General features: G+C 43.0%; 1 protein-coding gene across 4 annotated transcripts in view; it reads right to left on the minus strand.

Moving 5' to 3' along the window:
- The window catches only part of herc1 (HECT and RLD domain containing E3 ubiquitin protein ligase family member 1), a 93196-nt gene that overhangs the window by 70643 nt on the left and 3168 nt on the right, over positions 1–19385 (minus strand). For all 4 annotated transcript variants that reach the window (XM_052063817.1, XM_052063816.1, XM_052063818.1 and 1 more), the window contains exons 2-8: positions 8866–9842; positions 7688–7783; positions 6991–7185; positions 5933–6244; positions 5597–5693; positions 4022–4165; positions 3649–3776 (exon numbers count right to left, since the gene is read on the minus strand). In XM_052063817.1, the coding sequence (XP_051919777.1) occupies positions 3649–3776; positions 4022–4165; positions 5597–5693; positions 5933–6244; positions 6991–7185; positions 7688–7783; positions 8866–9816 (1923 nt within the window). In that variant the 5' untranslated portion in view covers positions 9817–9842. The remainder of the gene's footprint in view (positions 1–3648; positions 3777–4021; positions 4166–5596; positions 5694–5932; positions 6245–6990; positions 7186–7687; positions 7784–8865; positions 9843–19385) is intronic.

Consider the following 19385-nt stretch of genomic DNA (forward strand, 5'->3'; position numbering starts at 1 on the left):
TTAGTTCAGACTTCAACTCTGACCATGCCAAAAAAATCAATATAAAGCCATTTAGAAACTTCACTTGCTGGTGCCTTTTGGATCATTGATCTGCTGCAGAACACAAGTGACATTTAGCGTAAGGTTGTGAACTGATGGCCGAACACACTCCTCAAGCATTTTCTGGAAGGGACCAGAATTCATGGTTCCCTCAATCTCAGCAAGCCATTGAGTGCCTCAAGTAGCAAAGCAGCCCCATGATATAGTTTGACTGGTGGTATGATGCTGGTGTCTGAAATGCTGATCTACATATTCATACATCAAAACTGAATGTGTCACACACCTTCCAAATAGTTTAACCTTGAGCTCTCAGTCCACTGAATATTCTCCCAGAAGTCATGGAATTCATTCAGATATGTTTTGCAATGGTAAGACAAGCCTTCATTTCTTTTTGGTCAGCAGTGGTTTTCCTGTTGTTGCTGTGATCTAGGGATCATTTCTGTAGGCTGACCGTTCCTGAGAAGGTTCACCACTGTTCCATGCTTTCTCAATTTGTAGATCTTAGCTCTCACTGTGATTCGCTGGAGTCATAAAGCTTTAGGAAGGGCTTTTGTAACCCTTTCCAGAATGATAGATGCCAATTATTTTATTTCTCATGTGTTCTTGAATTTCTTCGGATATAGGGAATTTGTTGCAGCTTTTGAGATCTTTTGGCTCGCTCCATTTTGTCAGACAGGTATTATTTAGGTGGTTTCTTGATTGAGCGGGTCTAAGGTACAGTGGGGCAAATAAGTATTTAGTCAACCACCAATTGTGCATGTTCTCCTACTTGAAAAGATTAGAGAGGCCAGTAATCGTCAACATGGGTAAAGCTCAACCATGAGAGAGAGAATGTGGGGGGGAAAAACCTCAGAAAATTACATTGTTTGATTTTTAAAGAATGTATTTGCAAATCATGGTGGAAAATAAGTATTTGGTCAATCCCCAAAGTTCATGTCAACACTTTGTTATGTACCCTTTGTTGGCAAGAACGGAGGCCAAACGTTTTCTGTAACTCTTCACACACTGTTGCTGGTATGTTTGCCCATTCCTCCATGCAGATCTCCTTTAGAGCAGTGATGTTTTGGAGCGGTCGTTGGGCAACACAGACTTTCAACTCCCTCGACAGATTTTCTATGGGGTTGAGATCTGGAGACTGGCTAGGCCACTCCAGGACCTTGAAATGCTTCTTACAAAGCCACTCCTTTGTTGCCCTGGCTGTGTGTTTGGGATCATTGTCATGCTGAAAGACCCAGCCACGTCTCATCTTCAATGCCCTTGCTGATGGAAGGAGATTTTCACTCAACATCTCTCGATACATGGCCCCATTCATTCTTTCCTTTACACCAGATGTCCCATTAGGTAGATCCTGATCTACCGGTAGATCTAAGACAGTTCCCAAGTAGATCCGAAGCGTGTCGAGAAGAAAAAAAACAAACAACCATATGTGTGTCTTTGTACATGTTATTAATATATTTTTTGTATTAATATACACTGCACACTAATCATATTATCAGTCTCATTTTCACTAAAAAAAAAAAAATTAAAAATAAAGCAGGTAAATCTTAAATTTACGGTGGCGCGTGATTACGTCACCGGAAGTTGTTAGCGCTCAGCAGTTTGCAATTGCAGCTTGTGATCAGAGCTGTTGCGCTCTACCTTTTATCGTCATGATTCTCATTCAGAGTTTGCTTCGTGTACAATTCACCAAGGGCACGAGCAAAGAATAGGAATCTAGGAGGGCCCAGGGAAGCACTTTAAAACGGTACGTGTGAGCTACGATATTTAACAGGCTGCAAAAGTGCGTCGCATGCCTCCATTTCAGGCTGTTTCTCATCATGGCGTGCACGTGCACGCGCGTGCGTGTGTGTGTGCGTGTGTGTGTGTGCGCGCGCATGCACGCGCGCCGGTAAGAGTAGATCCCGGGAGGTTAGTTGATCGAAAAGTAGATCTTCGATTGAAAAAGTGTGGGCACCCCTGCTTTACACAGATCAGTCATCCTGGTCTTGTTATCATTTTGACGCCACTGGGTGAGCTCTGGCACGCAGCCCCAGATCAATGGAGATTATCAGTGGTCTTGTATGTCTTCCATTTTCTAATAATTGCTCCCACAGTTGATTTATTCACACCAAGCGTTTTACCTATTGCAGATTGAGTCTTCCTAGCCTGGTGCAGGTCTACAATTTTGTCCTTCGACAGCTCTTTGGTCTTGGACATAGTGGAGTTTGGAGTGTGACTGAGTGAGGTTGTAGACAGGTTTCTTTTATACCAATAATGAGTTAAAACAGGTACCATTAATAAAGGTAACAAGGTGAGCCTCGTTCAACCTCATTCGAAGAAAGTCTTGCTTCTTTATAGCTGACCAAATACTTATTTTCCACTCTAATTTGCAAATAAATTCTTAAAAAAACAAAACATTGTAATTTTCTGAGTTTTTTCCCCACATTCTGTCTCTCATGGTTGATCTTTACCCATGTTGACGATTACAGGCCTCTCTAATCTTTTTAAGTAGGAGAACTTGCACGATTGCTGGTTGACTAAATACTTTTTTGCCCCACTGTCAACAGGCTTGGGTGTGGTCAGTGAAAATGAAATTAAAAATGTGATTAGCCACAGTACATTAAATAGGATGTGGACACTGGTACTCTTTCCACAGAGAGTCACATCAGTTTAAATAGATTTTTTTCTTCCTTTAATAAACCGATTACCATACAAAAACTGCATTTTATGTTGACCTGGGTTATCTCTGCCTGAAATGTACAATTGGTTGATGAGCTTAAACATTCAAGTGGGGAAACTGTGCAAAAGGTAAGCAATGGAGAAGAGGGCAAATACTTTTTCCCAGCATTGTATGTCACGAACTATAATGGCTCAAAGACTTCAACCAAGCATTCATCGTGAGTCACCCTGTGTCCTTTAGGTGGCAATAGCTCCTATTGTTGTGCATCACAATGTTAATACTGAAATAAAACAGTCACTTCTATAGCGCTATTCTATCCTGAGTACTCAAAGCGCTTCATACCATTAGATCTTAATTCACCTACTGATGACACGGCATCAGGAGCAAAGGGAACCTTCCTTTGCTCCTGATGCAGTGAATCTTGCTCAAGGACAATGGTACGGTACGGGGGTCAAAGCACTAACCTCTGGTTGGGAAACGACCATGCCGCCCCAATGGTTCAAGTCCCATCTCACAAACCACAAAACAATTCTGTGGAAATCAGTTGAGTACTTTTTGAGTATTACTATTCATTCATTCATTTTCCAATCCACTTATCCACAAAAGGGTCGCAGGAGTGCTGGGGCCTATATCCCAGCCATTTTCGGGGAGTAGGCGGGGGTCACCCTGAACCGGTTGCATTCACACTCAAACCTAGGGACAATTTTGAGTGTTCAGTCAGCCTGCCATGCATGTTTTTGGAATGTGGGAGGAAACCGGAGTACCTGGAGAAAACCCACGCAGGCCCGAGGAGAACATGCAAACTCCACACAGGGAGGCCGGAGTATTACTTGTAACGAACAAAAACATAACTTCTTTCTCTATAATTAGTGATTTGTTGCTGGGAAAAACATTCTACGATCAGGGTAGTTTGATCAAGAACCTATTACCCCACCATAAACCCAAATTACCTGTCCTGTTGAAGTTAAGGCAAGAGACGACTGGCTTCCAGCACACACTTTTCTGATGAACATCCCTTGTAGGGCTTCCACCACTTTTGGTTTGTAAACACGATTGGTATCACCATGACCAAGTTTCCCTGCCAGACAACAATTTTGTTTTTACAAAATTCATTTTGAGTGGGCACAAGATTGTAATTAGCCTCAAAGCTATTGAGAAGAAAAAAAAAAGGGAAAAAAAACTTAAATATATGCAATGAAAAAATATGAATGAATGCAGTCCAGATGTTCACGCTGAATATCGATGATAATAATAATAATAATAATAATAATCCATTTCATCCAATTGTTAACAGCAACTAATTGTGTAAATGTGTTTACACACCATTGTCTCCTCCTCCAAAGGACCAAACAGTACGGCCATCCTTTGACAGTGCAATAGTATGGGAGCTACCACATGACACTTCGCCCACATTGCTGATGTCTTTGACCAAGGTGGGAATGTTTCGGCTGTTGCTGTCACCGTGACCTGCATTTCAAAAACACAACATGACAGACTGTAGAAATGAGGAAAGCACCATTCTCTTCCATCACAACTAATGGCAGCCAAAAATATGTGCATAAATGCTCTTCATCTATATGCTAGATTGTCTCAGGAAAACCCTACTTCTAGTCCAAGATGCACTATCACCGTTTCATAGGTACAGGTGATACTGCATCTATCATTCAAGGATGAAACTAAATCTCTCGTGTTCCGTAAACCCAACAGTTCATCCAACTGTCAGAACCTTGTCAAATTCTCATGCATATACATTTCCAATCTATGGTAATTACACATATTTTAATAAAGACAGCTCCGCAAGAAAGACTTGATTTTATTTTACCTCATTGTCTTGTTTTAATAGCTCGCTCGACCATAAAACAATATGTAAAAAAATGTGTCCCTTTGAAAATATTTCGTACAGACATTTGGGATTTTCGGCCAAAATTCAAATATTTGAAAATTCCTGTATTTGTGATGGAGAAAGACAAACTTAATATTATGTTTCAAAGTTTTATTCCATATATGCTTGATTGACCTTGAACGCTATGTGAAGCCAAGGCCTGATTAACTGATAATATAGACAGGAAGGTTCAACTTTTGGGGGGGGGGGGGGGCAGCATGACAAGATGTCCCTCAGTTTGTTACAGTGTCTCAATTCATGCAAAATCTACCCATTGAATTTACAAGGTTTCCATTGTTTGCAACGGAAGATGTTTTGGCCTCCAGGTGTCCACTGAGGGGCATATTGGTGGGCTGGGCTGGGAAGTGACACATGCAAATAAGGAGGAATGCTTTTCTGATATGTTACTTGTATTTTGCATATCCTGTGAGTAAAAAGTGGTTAGTGCGGATGCGAAGGTGGGATTTCGATCTGAGAGGCAAACACGACTTGTGTTGCCTTCGAGGTACTTCGCCCCCTTTGCTGATCAGCAAAAGACAATTTGTTCCTGAATTAAAATTCATTCAAAGTTCAAGCTCTCCGGGTGAATTCCCTGATAATTTGTTATGAAAATCTGCACTGAAGACATGTTTCTTCTTTGGCTCATCCATCCACAGCGGTTTTAAGTTGTAATGAAAGTAAAAGGAACACAAAAAGCAAAAGCAAACCTCCACTTCTGCTTAAAAACGCTAAGAAAATCTATCTTAAGCAAAATGCCAAACATTTAGAGGAAAGTCACACAAAACTGAGTCTAAAATTTTTAACGAAAAATAAAAGATGAGCACATTAATACAAATGGATCCATTCAAAGCCTGACAATAAACAGCATGTTACAATTTTTTTTTAAAAGTGCAGTGTGTTACTGCTGCTCTTATATTGTGTGGTTTATTTGGGATGACCAGCACAGCAGTTGGAACAGAAAATTGGGCTCAGAATTGGCCAATTATTTTAATGTGTGGTTTAGACTAATGACTTACCCAATCTTCCAAAATCACCTTCCCCCCACGTGTACAGCTCTCCGTCCTCACTGACTGCAGCACTGTGTCTGTAGCCAGCAGATACACATACCACCACCTGATAGAAAAAGAAATAAAAGGTTCTTTATCAATGCTAGTCATTCACAGGTTGATTTCGTTTACTTTGTTTTATCTGATTTGACAGCAATTACAATCGGAAATTTTATGTAGCAGCTACCATATAATGTAATCATACTTGTCTCAGTACAAGAATCCAGGAACCGACCAATGTGAATTTCAGTATCCTATCTGTTTAAATTTGTCAATGAAACTGAAGTAAATTGGCTGCAGGCCTACCTTTCCTTGTAGCGGCCCTTGGATAAGTTTAGGGTATTTCTGTGTCGAGCTGTTCCCGTGACCCAGCTTGCCATAATCACCATCACCCCAGCTGAACACTTCACCTTCCGTAGTGAAGGCCAGTGTGTGGCCATCCGAGCCCTTAGATGACGACACCTTCTTGATGGCACGGTGGGGTTCAAAGGTCAGCTTCTTCAGTGTGGACTGGTTGTTGGAGTCCCCGAGGCCTAGCCGGCCATAGCTTCCCTTCCCACAGGCCCGCACAGACCCATCAGAAGAGATTACAAAAGTGCAGTACTGGCCTGCCTCGATCTGTTAAAGAAAGGGAAATTCTGTAAATGTATTTCGCATGAAAGTGTATTCATTGTGAATGCAGGCGAACCCGTTTAAAACTGTAGGTAATTAGTTTCCCTCATCTCCAAAAAAATAACATGAAGGGTGGGGAGTAAACCATTTTGCCTGCTTTGCACTTTAAACATCTTTTAAATTGATCTCAGAACGTTTTTTTTCATGGGTGGGAATTGATTTAAATGCAATCCCGAAGTTCAATTCCGATTTTGTACTTTTCTCCATTTATTTTATGTATCTTAAAGTGACCTACAGTACATCAATTATGATAGAGTTTGCATCCACTGAATACTTGACAGAAGCACATATCAACATGCATGTCAGGTAACTACAGCACTATGTGAGGCTCTTATGAAGTTAAATATATAATTTATTGTGCTATTGGAAAGTGTCTGCATCCACTGAACTCTTGCTCGCAGTACTGGGCATGTGTCTTGTTTTTACAGAATTGTTTCTTCTGAAGAAACAAACAAATTCCTATGACCACAGCACAGCCATATGTCATTGCATGGAACAGTGTGCCAGATTAGAGCGGAGCGAGCGAGTTTGCCAAAGAGAGAGAAACAGCCCTTGCGACCGCTGCAGCTGCAAGACAGAGGGGAAAACTACAAGAAAGCTCCACGTGGCCACCGACTGACTTTAACTCAGCACCCAGAAGTCAGTGCAGAAGTCAAGGTACAACTGTCCAAAGTGCAGATATGTTGTCTTACCGTCAGTGCATCGGCGAAGCTGGGGGCCAATTTAGGTTGCAGGATTTTCTCCTGTGTACCCTCTACTAGTTGATGGCTGCTGTTACTTCCCCACACATAAACTTCACAGGTTTCAGATATTATAGGTGTTTCACCTGTCTGGATGCTGTCTGGACTAACACAAGTGCGAGAGTAATCAGATGCCATTCGACATACCTGGAAGAAAAACTTACAATTAGGGGCATGTCCTATATATAGATTTTCAGAGTAAACTGCACAGTGATTTAGCAAAATTCTGCAAAGAATCACAGGACTGATTCATACATACACATAAAAATGTCATGTTCCCTCAGTGTTTATAGGTGTCACATTCCAAGATCCCTCAGCCCCGCAAAGAGTTGAATTTCCATGATAATGTGTGTGTGTGTGTGTGCGCGTGTGATTTACACCTCCATTAAGCCATTACAAACACCCAGATACACTGTTCCAATCCTTCTCAATGCTTGTTACAGCTAATACATTCAACTTTAAAATGAAAGATGAAGAATACAAATCTGTTGATTATATAGCAGTCTGCCTGCATTCATAAATTGGGAACAGAGCATGTTGTGTACACAGAGATAAAATCGGTCTGATGGTTCCAGTATCGCATCCCTACTTAGGCGACTCCTCACAGCTGACAAACTGCATCCACATGCATACATATAGTATATCTTACTTCTTCAAAAAGACAGATTGCTGCCTCATACAATGAACATAGCCCATCAGGGTTCCGTATGGGTTCCCTCCATTGACTGCGATCTGCTGAAGAGCCCTGAAAGATCAAATTCACAGATGACAGGTTTTGATTACGGTGTATGAATCTTAGCATGCTAACAAATACATGGCTTCATTGTACACTTCTAATCTGAGGCAACTCACTTGTGGTGTTCGCCAAATGCTCTACTTTAAAGGGGGAGTTTTCAGTTTTAACAAAATAAATAAATCATAATAACAAAATAATAATAATTATTATTATTATTTTAATCCCAATAATAATAATGCTTTCATATTTGTTAAAGGTCATTATCACTTGACAATAGCAAATGATCTGTGGCAAAAATCATGAGTCTCTGGCTCTGTCTCATGCTTCAAATGTGAAATTTGATGACAAGTATCGACCCAGCTAATTATTTAATTAATTGCCTTGGTACGGAAATAAATGCATAAATAAATAAAAATCAGAGGCAGAAGGCCCAACTCATGAGATTAGCTGTGTCAAAATTATTCAAATAATCAACAGCTAATCGATTATCAAATGAATGCACAGAACTACTGGGTGTCCAAATCTTGATTTCAGCCTCTCAATAGTAATTGTTCCGATTTCTGCTTTTACTTCATTAAAGTATACTGATGATCATTTCTGTTTAATCGAAATAAGACCTTGACCGACAATGACCGAACCAGTAATTGAATGAATCAGTTTCAGGAAGGTTTGCGAGTACTATATCAATCCCTCTTGTGTAATACTGCATAAATGTCTTGTCTTGTGTTATTTGATTAATTGATGGAATTTTGATTCTATAAATATTCTGTAGTCACATCACTGTACGAGGTGTCAAACTATTTGTCTTGCACACGGGCACGCTCATCCCCATGGTCTTGGGGTGTTACCTAAGAAAAGCACTAAATTTTTAACATTGTCTAAATATCACACCCGGGACTAGAGACAGTTGCCTTATATCGAAAGATCACATTTGTCAAGCACAACTGTCAAGTCCTAACAATTGCCTGAACAAATATGGCAAAAAGTATTTTATTTTTCTCGTGCAAACGTCCGACTTTATTGCTCATTAATCAAGGATTTACAACACACAATAGCCACAAAACATTTGCTTTACCAATTAATTTACTTACCAATGAACGTCTCATCTGCATTAGGATGTTCATGAAACAATCATAGCCAATGAGTCCCTCTTGGCTCGGTAGCACCTTACTATGTTCCATTGTACTAACCACAGCTGATGCTGCCAGTGCCATCTCAATCCATTCGAGTAAGTAGCGGAGTGAACCCCTCTGGGAGGCGAGTCCTAGCAGCAACTCAGAGGCTAGCCTTCGACCTAAAATATCTGCCCCAGAGTTTGGCATCGTAACTCCCTTCAGAAAAGTTGTGACCTGGGCCAGACAGTCCAGGCCCATTGGAGGGATCTTACTCTCATTGGCCAGAGAAAGGGGTGGCAGGGAACTAACTACATCAATGGCCGTACGAATGACATCATTACACAAGTTCAAGTTGCCAGCAGTTCCCCCACAGGGGCTTGGTGGAGGGGGCATCATCCAGCTCTGTCGCAGTAGCGCAAACAAAAGGCTGAGACCTGTGCGAACACCCATCTCAATGAGTGCATCGGTGCTGGAGCGGGGCCGCTCACTGACAGAGTGCAGATCACTGGAACCCGAGTTGTTCTCTGGAGAGTGCTGTTGCTGCTTGATCTTTCCCTTGTCGTGATACTTGTTGGAAAGTGCATAGAATATACGTTGAAGAACCAATACTCGTTTGCGCAGGGCAGCAGCAAAGGGAGAGTCTGAGCAGACCATCTTGGCCAAAGCCAATTGGCTGCCCAGGAGAGCATCCAAGTAGTGCTCCTGTTCATCACTGGAGAGGGACTCGCGCTCAAAGTCTGGCAGTTGGGGACCCTTTAGACATAGCACCTGCTGGGGAAGCAGCACAACCTCTTTGTTGGCCAAGAGCTTCGAGTACAGAAGAGAAACGCCTTCTCTGGTGGCTATCGACTCGCTGTCCTCTGTGATCCATGAGCCGTTTAGGTGCTCCAACCACTTGAGTTTTACTGGCGGGATCATTAACGCCATGGCATGTCACTCTGGAGCCATCAGTCCTGGAAATATGAACAACACATATTGCGATAAGTTAGTGTTGATTCTATATCAGCCTATCATGATAACATACAACTGATTTAAGGCAAAAGGTGATAATCTTGTGTCCCGATCATGCATCCGAGTCCGAGTTTTTAGTTTTAAGTACCGTATTTTCACGACTATAAGGCGCCATTAAAAGTCTTAAATTTTCTCCAAAATGGACAGGACGCCTTATGGTGCGGAGCGTCCTTTATATGCGCTGAGTTCCAAAATCTGACTGACAGCCGACACGCTGTTTATATAGGGAAAAGGCGGAAGTGACTGCGGCCAGGCATGCGGGAAAGAAGTCGGCCAATCAGGGAAGGGTGGGCGTGTATATATACATATATGGAGAGGGAGAGAGAGAGAGAGAGAGAGAGAGGGAGAGAGAGGACAGGCAAGCTAGTCCGCCAATGGTGAAGGGTGGGCGTGTAAGTGGACGCCTCAAGCCAGTACCAACACTTGTATAGAGTGTGGCAATGTGCATTGTTGCAAAACAACTCCGGTTTTGGTTTCTAAGAACCCCTGAAAATAAATTCGACAAAAAGACACGCCTACGAAGCTCAGTTCAAACTTAAAGCCACCGGTTATGCTTTTGGCATGCGTGCCCATCTCACAGCAGCGGTGAAAAAAACAAGTCAAGCAAATGAACTCTGAGCTTGCCATTATTCCCGGAGGGTTGACTAAAGAACTCCAACCGCTGGACATTGGCATCAACCGGGCGTTCAAAGTAAAGTTGCAAACGGCATGGGAACAATGGATGATCGGTGGCAAACACAACTTTACAAAGAGTGAGAGGCAGCACTTTGAGAGTTACGCCACAATATGCAACAACGAGAGGGAACGCAGCGTTTTTGATGGATTACGGTACTTGCACAATTGTTCAATTCTTTCTACACACACACGCGCTGCCACCATGTTTCGCTCTGTTCTTTACTTTCAAATGTGGGAAAGCTTCACACGAGAGAAATGTTGACTTTGCTGTTGCTACTCCTTCTTTCCGCTCGGCAATGCGTAGCAACTCACACTAGCATGTGATGCATTCAATGACAACTGAGATGTGCAGTCCTCTGCTTCTGATACAGAGGATGAGGACTTTGATGGATTTCTGGGTGATGATTGATCGATAAACGTGAGAACATTGTACGGTGGCTAAATAAAATACACCCGAACTCAGTTCTGCTTTCGTTGCCTTTTTAAAAACGTGTTTTTATCTTATCTGTATGTCTTGGCATGCTACCGTATGCTTCAAGCTAACGTGTTAGAGTGCGCGCATGCATGCCGTATGTTTAAGCTGGCGTATGTTTTACCACTGTAAAACTGCGGCCATTAGTACGATGCGTCCTGTTTATGTGTAAAATACAGAAATGTCACCCATTAATGAGACTGCGGCCATTAGTACGATGCGTCGAATAGTCGTGAAAATACGGTATTTGCCGATACAGAGTCCCGATCCAATATTTCGCAACGCATTCAGAAAAAAATAGTGTACATGCAATTTTTCTGAAATTAATAAAGGAATATATGCATCAATTTCAAGTTTGTTTGTGTGTGTGTGTGTATGTATATATATATATATTAGAGCTGTCAGTTTAGCGCGTTTTTATTGGCATTAATTTAAATGAATTTTAACGGGATTAAAATTTTCACGCGAGATTAACGCGGCACACGTCACAAGCGGATGTTACGTGGTCTATAAATACACCAGAAACAAAGCAACAAGCGCGCTGCAGAAGTCCACGCCCATGTCTGTTTTGCCAGCCATGGCAGCGCGAGACACCGAAAACGGATATACTTAAAGAGTTTATGAATGTAAAGTTTACTTTTAAAAAGTTGCCAGATTGCTCCACTGACAAGACCAAAGTTACCTGTTCTTCTCTCTCTGTGTATCATACAGGTATACGATGTATGCCACTGACGCGATTGTTACTTGTTTGGAACTATTTTGTGTGGAAGGTTACAGCGTTCCGTGTCCATATAAATAGAGCGTGTGGAGCTTCTCTGTGCTCGTCTGACAGTGATAGTGCGCAGCTGTTGTAGCGACCTAGCGAAAATTAAACGTCTCCAGTGTTGTCATCGAACCAAGTGTAGTCATCGAACCAAGTGTAGTCATCCGAAATGAGGTAGACACAAAAACCGTAGAGACTTCCGCGCAAGAAGGAACAACATAATCAACATAGCCTGACTTTGTTAGGGGGAGTGAAACCCCCCTCTTTCAGAATGGTTTGCCCCAGCAGCACAGGGGAAGTGCTTGCGCTTGTTTGTACGGCCGGCAGTTTTGAATACAGCGGCACAGAACGAACACTGGTGTCAGGGTTCTCGTTATTCTCCAACAAACATACAGAAACAGACTGCTGTGTTCAAAGTAAACTTGAGAAAAATGAAGTATGCAACCATGGTTTAAATCCACTATAGGCTGAGTACTAGTTTACCTTAGATTTGTGCACTTTATAATGTTATATTGCTCCGTTTTGATTTCATTAAAAAAGCTGTTAAAGCAGCTGTTGTTCATGAGAGCATTAAAATGGGGAAAAATAGGACAACAAATGTAAAAGGAAATTCAGAAACGATAAATGTGTGAGCAATCACGATTAATTTTTTAGTTCATCTGAGTTAATTATGACAGTTGCATTTTTAATTAGATTAAATATTTTAATCGTTTGACAGCTCTAATATATATATATACTAGCTGGTTCTCCGGGCGGCTCATCAGCTAGTTCCTGCGGAAGGCTGGTAAGGTGGTGGTTCGCCGCCCTCGGGGCGGCTCATCAGCTAGTTCCTGCGGAAGGCTGGTAAGGTGGGCCTTCGCCCCACAAAAGTGTTGTTGCTTGGTTCAACTTTTTGTTCATCTTCATTGCTCATCGCGAAAATAAAGAGATGTTTAGCTCTACTAAATAACTGACAATTTTATTGCAATGCTTGTGGGTAGACAAGGACAGACCGCGTGCGGGACGACGCGCAATATATATATATATATATATATATATATATATACACACACACAGTATATATCCTAATTTCTTAACTCTTTCATTCCACAAGACGTACTTGTACGTCTTTTTAAAATTAGTCCCTGCCTAACAAGGACATACTTGTACGTCTAAGTCTTTTTTTGCGTAATAGAAAGGATGAGGGTCTGATGCAATTTGTGAAAAGAATAAGCCGTTCGCATTGTAAATCATGTAAAAAAGCGACCAGTACGTGGCAGTGGTGCCTCACGTGCTTGAAATGCATGCTTTTACAAAAAGCTTTTTATCCGTTTTTTGCCCAGGAATTGCCATTTTTATGAAACTTAACCATTTTGTAATGCCGATTGCTGAAGAATGGAAAAGATAGAAACAAAGGTTTTTTTTCTGCTGAAGGAAGGGAGTCCAAAATGTATTGTGGTAGGCTCCATGTTTATATAGCATTAGAACCAAATATTCTGTGGGCCTTGCAAGATCAGTCAAAATCCAGTAAAATGCTGGGATTGAGGGGGTTGCTCCAGTGAAAATGGCTGGGATTGAATGAGTTAATATGAATGGATAGGATGCTTTTAAAAAAAGTATTTTCATGTCATTGTCTGGATACGCAAATGGCACCTATTTGGTGCAATGGCCCATATAAGCATTTATCGTGCAATGAGGGATTCCTCAGTTTGATTTATCTTACGATAAACAATATTTACATCATCCTTCATAGGCTTGTTCAGGCTAAAGTAACAAGTTCACACAGATGCGTAGTTGTTAGGTTTGTGCATGACTTCATCTCAAAACAGCAATATTGATTTATGATAAATGCCACAGCCAGCTTTCAATAGTTGCCGGGAGTGAGCAAAAGGATAAGAGTGATTGTCGCGCCTTATAACAGCTGGCGAACGTTAACGATGACAGAATTTAGCATTAGTTAATGTAATAACACAACCACCGGTCATCAGATTAATTAGCGAAGTTCAAACTTTTGTTTTCATCTACTGGAGTATCCCCTCCTCCTCTCAAAGCAACCCTGGTGTAGTTACAGCAATCAAAAGCAAGATATTTTGTGTCCGGTCTGAACCTAGCATAATAGCTATGAATTTATCATAAATCCAATTAAACAATTTAAGATAAAACGCTTGATAAATATAATGCGCCTGATAACCCGATGCACCTTCTGTACGTTAATATTTTAAAACGGACTCATTCACAGATATCATGCCTAATACTGTATTGGCCTGAATATAAGACGCTGTTTTTTGCGTTGAAATAAGACTGAAAAGGTGGGGTTTGTCTTATATTCGGGGTCTAGACATTATACCCATTCACGACGCTAGATAGCGCCAGATATCATTGAAGCGAATGCTGACTTGACTCCCCAGGCCAAAGCGAACCCCTGTCACGAAGAAGAAAAATAAAAAATGTTGTATATCAAATGCCCTGGACGTCAGTGAGGATGATGTGCTATGGTAGGAGCCAGCGGAGCCAGAGGATGGGAGTGAGGACAGTGACACTGAGCACAGCGAGGCAGAGGATGTTTGTGCTTAGTAATGTATAGAACATTACTGCGCACAAACATGCTCTGACAGCTCTCAAGTTTAACGAGTTTCCATTATTTTATTGCAATGTTTTTCCCTATTCAGATTTGTTTCAAGACGACAGTTACAGTTAGACTTCACTTTGATGGTTAATGCAGTTACTGCAATGTTGTTGTTTTATCACAATAGATTGGTTTATTTACAATACATTTCAAAAACCAGAAGCCATTCATATACGAATGTGATTGCACTTTAGTTTACATATTTAAATGTTCATATATTAAGATTTGAATGAGGCAAAATAACATGCTTCTTCTCTTAAATATATTGTTATCATTTGTTTCAGATGTACTGTAATTATTTTCAGTATAAAAATTAATTTGGTGTTCAAAAAGTCTTTTTTCAAACTTGAGTCTTGAAAAAGAGGGGGTCGTCTTATAATCAGAGCCGTCTTATATTCGGGCCAATACGGTAATAATAGTCACAATAGTCAGAAAAATACACTACACTGTGAAAAGGAGAGAAAATGAAAAACAAATTGGGGCTGCTGCAAATTGACTGACAGTAGCCAATACAACCATTTTCAATGCCCTGAAGAAAAAAAAGCACAGGATTGCTACATAAGCGTGAAATGAGTAGACCAAGGGGAAAAAAATAGCTGATGACGACAAACATTTAGGATTCGATTAAGCTCTTAAAATGTTGCTATTCGTAAAAGACCCTACCACAACACCCTAAAAGAGCAGTTAGTAACATCAGCAAGAATTCCACACTGTAGGAACGAGGGGGCCACACTCTTCTGTTTGCAGAAGATAATAACCATTCACCACCCCAAACATACAAACTCATAGCTCATCTGTGTCATGTCTTGGGCTTGCATGGCTTCTTCTGGGAAGGGCTCACCGATATCACTAATTAACAACATGACGGCAACAGCAAAATGATCTCAGAAGTCAACCTGAAGTTCTTACAGTACGTCACTTAGACCAGTGTTTCCTGACCCTTTTTGAGCCAAGGCATACCTGTACATTTCATATTGTAAAAAATTCACAGCACACCACTTAGCAAAATGATTGACCAAAAAATGGGACAAACACGTTCATTCGGCACTATACCTGGGTGGCATCGATCAATAAACGCAATATAGTTTTTCAGAGAAAGGAAACCATTTTTGGTCCAAATAACTGAGATTGGATAATTTACTGCGGCACAGCTGATCATCTTTCTAGGCACACTAGTGTGCCCCGGCACACTGGTTGAGAATCACTGACTTGGACGGCAGGAAAGGCACATCCAAAAATGCTTTGGAGAGCCGTTATCATGCAGAAAGACAGTTATGTAAGACACAATGTCAAAATAATAAAGAGGTTAATCAGTGATAAGTAACAGAAGCGACATAAATCTCCAGCCTGAGACCCTACAGACAGTGCATGCATTTTGAATTTTTTAAGAAGAGACTCAGGAAAATAAGACAAAAAATTCAGGAGAATTAAAGGAGGCTACTGTTTAAAATTACAAAAAAAAAAGAAAACATCACAAAACAACAATGCAAAAGCTCAAAAATCGGTTACCAGCTTGTTGCATTTACTGTATATCAAGCTGTGGCTATGCAACTAAATATTAAGTTCTCACTATTTTAATCTCTTTCAAGACACTCACTTAAAATGCATTTTTTGTGTGTTCATAACACATAGTGCTAACTAAATTGTGTATCAGGTCCAAATGTACAGTATATATCCATCCATCCATCCATCCATCCATCTTCTACCGCTTATCCGGGACCGTGTCGCGGGGGCAACAGCTTTAGCAGGGAAGCCCAGACGTCCCTCTCCCTAGCTACTTCTTCCAGCTCTCCCCGGGGGATCCCGAGACGTTCCCAGGCCAGCTGGGTGACATAGTCTCTCCAGCGTGTCCTGGGTCTTCCTCGGGGTCTCCTCCCGGTGGGACATGCCCGGAACACCTCACCATGGAGGCGCTCAGGAGGCATCCGAATCAGATGCCCAAGCCACCTCATCTGGCTCCTCTCGATGTGGAGGAGAAGCGGCTCGACTCTGAGCCCCTCCCGGATGACCGAGCTTCTCACCTTATCTCTAAGGGAGAGCCCGGACACCCTGCGGAGAAAACTCATTTCGGCCGCTTGTATCCGGGATCTCGTTCTTTCGGTCACGACCCATAGCTCGTGACCATAGATGAGGGTTGGAACGTAGATCGACCGGTAAATTGAGAGCTTTGCCCTTTGGCTCAGCTCCTTCTTCACCACGACAGACCGATACAACGTCCGCATCACAGCAGACGCTGCACCGATCCGCCTGTCGATCTCTCGCTCCCTCCTGCCCTCACTCCTGAACAAGACCCCAAGATACTTAAACTCCTCCACTTGGGGCAAGATCTCCCCCCCGACCCGGAGGGGGCACTCCACCCTTTTCCGACTGAGGACCATGGTTTCAGATTTGGAGGTGCTGATTTTCATCCCAACCGCTTCACACTCGGCTGCGAAACGCTCCAGTGAGAGTTGGAGAGCCCTGTTTGAAGGAGCCAACAGCACCACATCATCTGCAAAAAGCAGGGATGCAATACTGAGGCCACCAAAACGGACCCCCTCAACGCTTCGGCTGCGCCTAGCGATTCTGTCCATGAAGGTTATGAACAGAATCGGTGACAAAGGGCAGCCTTGGCGGAGTCCTACCCTCACTGGAAACGATTCCGACTTACTGCCGGCAATGCGAACCAAACTCTGACATCGGTGGTATAGTGACCGAACAGCCCGTATCAGGGGGTTCGGGACTCCATACCCACGAAGCACCCCCCACAGAACTCCCCGAGGGACACGGTCAAACGCCTTCTCCAAGTCCACAAAACACATGTAGACTGGTTGGGCGAATTCCCACATACCCTCGAGAACCCTGCTAAGGGTGTAGAGCTGGTCCACTGTTCCACGGCCGGGACGAAATCCACACTGCTCCTCCTCAATCTGAGGCTCGACATCCTGACGGACCCTCCTCTCCAACACCCCTGAATAGACCTTACCAGGGAGGCTGAGGAGTGTGATCCCTCTGTAGTTGGAACACACCCTCCGGTCCCCCTTTTTAAAAAGAGGGACTACCACCCCGGTCTGCCAATCCAGAGGCACTCTCCCCGTTGACCACGCGATGTTGCAGAGGCGTGTCAACCAGGACAGCCCCACAACATCCAGAACCTTGAGGAACTCCGGGCAGATCTCATCCACCCCTGGGGCCTTGCCACCGAGGTGCTTTTTAACCACATCGGTGACTTCAACCACAGAGATAGGAGAGCCCACCTCAGAGTCCTCAGGCTCTGCTTCCTCCAAGGAAGGCGTGTGGGTGGAGTTGAGGAGGTCTTCGAAGTACTCTGCCCACCGGTTCACAACGTCCCGAGTCGAAGTCAGCAGCGCCCCATCCCCACTGTACACAGTGTTAGTGGTGCACTGCTTCCCCCTCCTGAGACGTCGGATGGTGGACCAGAATTTCCTCGAAGCCGTCCGGAAGTCGGCTTCCATGGCCTCACCGAACTCTTCCCATGCTCGGGTTTTTGCCTCGGCGACCACCAAAGCTGCGTTCCGCTTGGCCAGTCGATACCCGTCAGCTGCTTCTGGGGTCCCACAGGCCATAAAGGCTCGCTAGGACTCCTTCAGCTTGACGGCATCCCTTACTGCTGGTGTCCACCAGCGAGTACGAGGGTTGCCGCCACGACAGGCACCAACCACCTTACGGCCACAACTCAGATTGGCCGCCTCAACAATAGAGGCACGGAACATGGTCCACTCGGACTCAATGTCTCCTGTCTCCCCCGGAACATGGGAAAAGCTCTGTCGGAGGTGGGAGTTGAAACTCCTTCTGACAGGGGATTCCGCCAGACGCTCCCAACAAACCCTCACAATACGTTTGGGTCTGCCAGGACGGACCGGCATCTTCCCCCACCATCGGAGCCTACTCACCACCAGGTGGTGATCAGTTGACAACTCCGCCCCTCTCTTCACCCGAGTGTCCAGAACATGCGGCCGCAAATCCGATGACACGACCACAAGGTCGATCATCGAACTACGGCCTAGGGTGTCCTGGTGCCAAGTGCACATGTGGACACCCTTATGTTTGAACAAGGTGTTCGTTATGGACAGTCCGTGACGAGCACAGAAGTCCAATAACAAAACACCACTCGAGTTCTGATCGGGGGGGCCGTTCCTCCCAATCACGCCCCTCCAGGTCTCACTGTCATTGCCCACGTGAGCATTGAAGTCCCCCAGTAGAACAATTCAGGGATGTACAGTATATAAGTGGAGATAAAAGTTATGATTTTCATCTGTAATTTTACACCCTGGTGTTTTTATGCCAAACTCAAATGTTTTTGTTGATAGCAAAAATAAAGACATTTGTGTCGCTGTTCAAATACTTCTGAAGGAAGTCACTGTGTTAAAAACCACCTAACTGCAAACAGCGGTGTCTACAAGCCTACTGGAACCTACAAAAGGATGATAAGGAAGGAACACAAGAACTGCTCATATGTGTCAGAGAGATTCTGCTCTGACAACTGAGCTGAACTTTTATTTGTTAAGATTGTACATGGCACAACAGAAAGTTCATGTTCTATGGCTTTTTTTCTATGAAGAACCCAGAGAGAGTTATTTAGTTATTATTTATTTCCAGGTTTTTTTTCTGTGAAGAACTAGGAGAGGGATAAGTTAGTTATTATTTATTTCATTAATAGTGTTATTATTTGTTTCCTGACTTTTTTCTGTCAAGAACCTGGAAAGGGTTATTTGGTTATGTGCGGCTTTCTGGAAAACAATTTTTTTAAGCTCCCCTACGATCGTCACACTTTTTCTGTTAAAAACTGACCGGCCCCCCATCAGAGAAGGGAAAAGTTATGTGGCCCTCACAGGAAAAAGTTTGGGGACCCCTGATCTTAGTATATGAGCCAAGTTCCAAGGCATTACTGAGAGCGCTTCTGGCCGACACTCTGTTAATATAGAGAAAAGGCGGAGTGAGGGACGTCAAGCATGCAGAAGTCCGCCAAT

Source organism: Hippocampus zosterae, chromosome 4 (genome assembly GCF_025434085.1).
Source record: "Hippocampus zosterae strain Florida chromosome 4, ASM2543408v3, whole genome shotgun sequence".
NCBI lineage: Eukaryota > Metazoa > Chordata > Actinopteri > Syngnathiformes > Syngnathidae > Hippocampus > Hippocampus zosterae.